This window comes from Microcebus murinus, chromosome 14 (assembly GCF_040939455.1).
Source record: "Microcebus murinus isolate Inina chromosome 14, M.murinus_Inina_mat1.0, whole genome shotgun sequence".
Classification (NCBI taxonomy): domain Eukaryota; kingdom Metazoa; phylum Chordata; class Mammalia; order Primates; family Cheirogaleidae; genus Microcebus; species Microcebus murinus.
The window spans coordinates 60,835,819-60,840,064 of NC_134117.1; the positions used below are offsets into that span (position 1 = coordinate 60,835,819).

The following is a 4,246-nucleotide window of genomic DNA, read 5'->3' on the forward strand; positions in this document are numbered from 1 at the left end:
TCACGCTGGCAATCCTAGCACCCTGGGAAGCCAAAGTGGGAGGATCACTTGAGGTCAGGAATTCCAGACCAGCTTGAGCTAGACTGAGACCCCCATCTCTACAAAAAATAGAAAAATTAGCCGGGTGTGGTGGCACACGCCTGTAGTCTGAGCTACTTGGGAGGCTGAGGCAGAAGGATCACTTGAGCCCAGGAGTTTAAGTTTCAGTGAGCTGTGCTAGAGCTGCACTCTAGCCAGGAGGACAGAGTGAGACTCTATCTCCAAAAAAAAAAGTTTTTTTGAAGCTTGTGATGACTATAAATGATATTTTGAGTATTTGTAACTATAAAATGATATGAAAATACCATGATTTCATATAGGTATTGCTAATGCTACTGTGGTTTGTTTCCTACAGTCTTATTTATTTATTTTTTTTTTGAGACAGATTCTCACTGTGTTGCCCGGGGCTAGAGTGCTGTGGCATCAGCCTAGCTCACAGCAACCTCTAACTCCTGGGCTCAAGCAATCCTACTACCTCAGCCTCCCGAGTAGCTGGGACTACAGGCATGCGCCACCATGCCTGGCTAATTTTTTCTCTATATATTTTTAGTTGTCCAGCTAATTTCTTTCTATTTTTTTAGTGGACACGGGGTCTCACTCTTGCTGAGGCTGGTCTTGAACTCCTGAGCTCAAATGATCCACCCACCTTGGTCTCTCAGAGTGCTAGGCTACAGTCTTAATTGAAATGCTAAATTTCAGTTGTACTTAAAAATATAATTTTTTCCCCCATCCAAGTTCACAGACCTCTTACTGGGAGTCTATTGACCTAGGTTAAGAAGTCCTTAGTCCAAAGCTCTTAAGTAAGCACTGAGCTTCTTCCCATAGCTAAAAGGCTCAGACTGCAGAATTAGGCAGTTGCCCAGTTCTCTACCCATGGAATATGAGGAGGGGGGTGCAGTGGGGGAGGCAGCTGCCAGGGGGGTCAGGAAGGCAAGACCCTTTCTCACATTAATAATTATCCCACTGGAGCATTAAAAACCACTGATCTCTTTCTCCTTTATTTCATGTTGTAAGGTACATACAAAGGTTAACTCTATTATGCTTGAAAGAGGCAGGAGGATCACTTGAGGCCAGGAGGTCAAGACTAGACTGGGTAGCACAGTGAGACCTTGTCTCTAAAAAATTTTTTTTAATTACCCAGGTATGGTGGCATATGCCTTTAGTCCTGGCTACTTGGGAGGCTGAGGCAGGAGGATTGCTGGAGCTCAGGAATTCTAGGCTGTAGTGAGCTGACTGAGCCACTGTACTAGCCTGGGTGAGATGCTGTCTCTAAAAAAACAGAAAATAATAAAAAATTTAAAAATATAGATCAGTATTGAGAAAAGGAAAGAAATTTTAAAAAATAAATGAATAAAAATAAATTTAAATATTATGCCTGCAAGGGCAGAGTATGCATAAAATGCTATGTAATTCCTAATATTGGGGGATCACAAAAGTAAATGCTTTCAGCAACTAGGCAGATAACTTGAGAGAAGTGAACAGGTAATAAGTCTGTTTCACTATTTAGGAAGGTCCAGTGATAAGATCACTGGAGAACAGGGACGAATGATAACTGGCTCTATTGTGAGGTACAGTGGCTGATGCCTATAATCCCAGCACTTTGAGAGGTCAAGGCAGGAGGATCACTTGAGGCCTGGAGTTTAAAACCAGCCTGGGCAACATTGCAAGACCCTATCTCTAAAAAAAAAAAAAAGAAAAAAAAGATCATCAGCTCTACCTGTTATTGTCAGGTGGGAATAAGAAAAAAGGGCTACTTTTAGTTTTTCTAAAAAAGGAAAAGCTAAAATGTGGATTTTTTAAATGACCTTTTTTCCCCATTTTTGAATGTGGTGAGCTAATTTAAAAACATTTTTTTAACTACATAGATCAAATAAAATACATCTCAGAACCTCTGGTCACCAGTTTTGTTTTTTTTTTTTTTTTTTTTTTTTTTGAGACAGAGTCTCGCTTTGTTGCCCAGGCTAGAGTGAGTGCCGTGGCGTCAGCCTAGCTCACAGCAACCTCAAACTCCTGGGCTCAAGCGATCCTGCTGCCTCAGCCTCCCAAGTAGCTGGGACTACAGGCATGCGCCACCATGCCTGGCTAATTTTTTCTATATATATTAGTTGGCCAATTAATTTCTTTCTATTTATAGTAGATATGGGGTCTCGCTCAGGCTGGTTTCGAACTCTTGACCTTGAGCAATCCACCCGCCTCAGCCTCCCAGAGTGCTAGGATTACAGGCGTGAGCCACCGCACCCGGCCCTGGTCACCAGCTTTTGAAAGTGATTATTCAGGGAGTACCTTGCAGGGGCTATGCACAAAACAGGCAGTCACTAAATACTTACAGATGATGGTAAACTTCAACATCTTTAGTGCATCCAAAGGCAAGGGCATTCAGACATTGTCTTCAGAAATGGGATTAAAAAAAAAAGAATAAAAATAATATAAATAAAAAAGATTTAAAAAGTAATTTAAAAAAAAAAGACAAAGGCAAGGGCATTAAATGCTGTAAAGGACTTCAAATGCAGAAAAAGACAAGATGAAAGTTTTTGTCCTGCTCCAGGGCAAATCAGGGAGCAAAGAACTTCCAGGGTCTAGGAGAGGATACAGGGTTCAAGAATGGAGCACATAATTCACAACAAAAGGCCAAATTCTCTTCAGGGGACTTTATTTCAAGATAAAGCATAACTTCTACCCAGGCCACGATTCCAAAGGTATGGCAGTGCAAACGTCTCTAAAATGCCTCTGCATGGTTCTCAGAGGGTATAGTCCAGTCATTGAAAATGCTTCTCCATTTTCAGCTGAGGTTAGATTTGTTAGGAAACCTCTGTAACAACTTATTCAATTTCTTGGGAGGTAAACTCCCAGACTCTCCCAGGGTCTCCTGGATTGATCTCATCCTTCGGGCTTCCTGAAAATACAGAACAAAAACAAAAATGACAGTTCTAAAGTTTGTTCTGACCTAGGCCCATAGTTCTCATTCTCACAAAGCCCTAAAGTGCACCAATATATTAACCATCCCAGAGAGATCTGTGTCAGTTACTTTCAACAGAAGAGACTTGGAAGCTACAAATGACTGTATAGTCAGAAGCTACTATGCCAGCTAGCAATTAAATATAGGCCAGAAACCAAACAACCCATCTTTAGATAACGTCACTATCTTTAGTTCTATTTCAGGAAATAATGTCTACTTAAGCAGTATAATTCCAAAGTTTCAAAATGGTTTTCCTATTCATTATTTCATTTGACACTCACAAAATTCTGTATGGTGGTTATTAATATGAACCTCATTTTACATATGGCAAAGCTAAAGAGCAGAGTAGTAAATAAATCGGTCAACATAACACAGCCTTTGGCGGGGTGCGGTGGCTCACACTTGTAATCCTAGCACCCTGGGAAGCAGAGGCTGGAGGATGGTTTAAGGCCACGAGTTCAAGACCAGCCTGAGCAAGAGCAAGACCCAGTCTCTACTAAAAACAGAAATATTAGCCAGGCATCGTGATGCATGCCTGTAGTCCCAGCTACTCTGGAGGCCAAGGCAAGAGGATGCCTTGAGCCCAGAAGCTTGAGGTTGCTGTGAGCTACGATGACAGCATTGAACTCTACCTAGGGCAGAGTGAGACTCTGTGTCACTAGTGAACTCTAGGGCAGAGTGAGACTCTTTGTCAAAACAAACAAACAAAAAAACCCTTCAAAACTAGTTTTCCCTCCTTTTCTATGTGTGATGTAGCTCCCAAACGAATGAGAGGGGCTTTTCTATTACTTAGCAAAGGGCAAGGAGAACTATTACTTGTATCCCCCCATTCTCTTCCCAAGAAGGCACCCAAGAGCCATGTCACCTGAGCTTTCGAAGCACAATCGAAGAAGCTCTGGATTTCTTTTCTGCATGCATCGTCGCGGAATTCATTCTGCTTCCAGCAGGCCATCATCACCGACATCTCCGTTATGCAGGTCGCCTCTGAAGGGGCAGAACAGCGGGACCCTCAGTGACGAGAAAGCACCTACCTTTTCACCCTCATACCCAGGTGCCCTTTCCCCCTTCTGGCTTCCACTCCGGGGCTTCCTCAGCTCCAAATGCTCACCGCCCCTCTCCCGGCGCCGCTCCCCGACGCGGTTAGCTAGGATAAGGGGTTTGTTGGGCTTCAGTACAGGCCTCCGCGGGTTCCCAAGGCGCGCCAGGCGACCCCGCAAGCTGGGCGTCGCCATTGTGCGCCGAGCTCCCAGC

General features: G+C 43.5%; 1 protein-coding gene across 1 annotated transcript; it reads right to left on the reverse strand.

The window, feature by feature from the left end:
- Positions 1 to 2,672: 2,672 nt before the first annotated feature.
- Positions 2,673 to 4,237, reverse strand: CHCHD1 (coiled-coil-helix-coiled-coil-helix domain containing 1). The gene is made up of 3 exons (XM_012760188.3): positions 4,104 to 4,237; positions 3,861 to 3,979; positions 2,673 to 2,932 (listed from the first exon to the last, which is right to left on the reverse strand). The coding sequence occupies exons 1-3, from the start codon at positions 4,225 to 4,227 to the stop codon at positions 2,819 to 2,821; spliced, it is 357 nt and encodes a 118-aa protein (XP_012615642.1). The 5' UTR covers positions 4,228 to 4,237; the 3' UTR covers positions 2,673 to 2,818.
- Positions 4,238 to 4,246: the final 9 nt, after the last annotated feature.

Coding starts and splice junctions, on each gene's coding strand:
- CHCHD1 (XM_012760188.3), bottom strand. CDS start 4,227: ATGGCGACGCCCAGCTTGCGGGGTCGCCTGGCGCGCCTTGGGAACCCG. Junction 3,980..4,103: donor GCGGCGCCGGGAGAGGGGCG/GTGAGCATTTGG, acceptor CTGCCCCTTCAG/AGGCGACCTGCATAACGGAG. Junction 2,933..3,860: donor ATTGTGCTTCGAAAGCTCAG/GTGACATGGCTC, acceptor CTGTATTTTCAG/GAAGCCCGAAGGATGAGATC.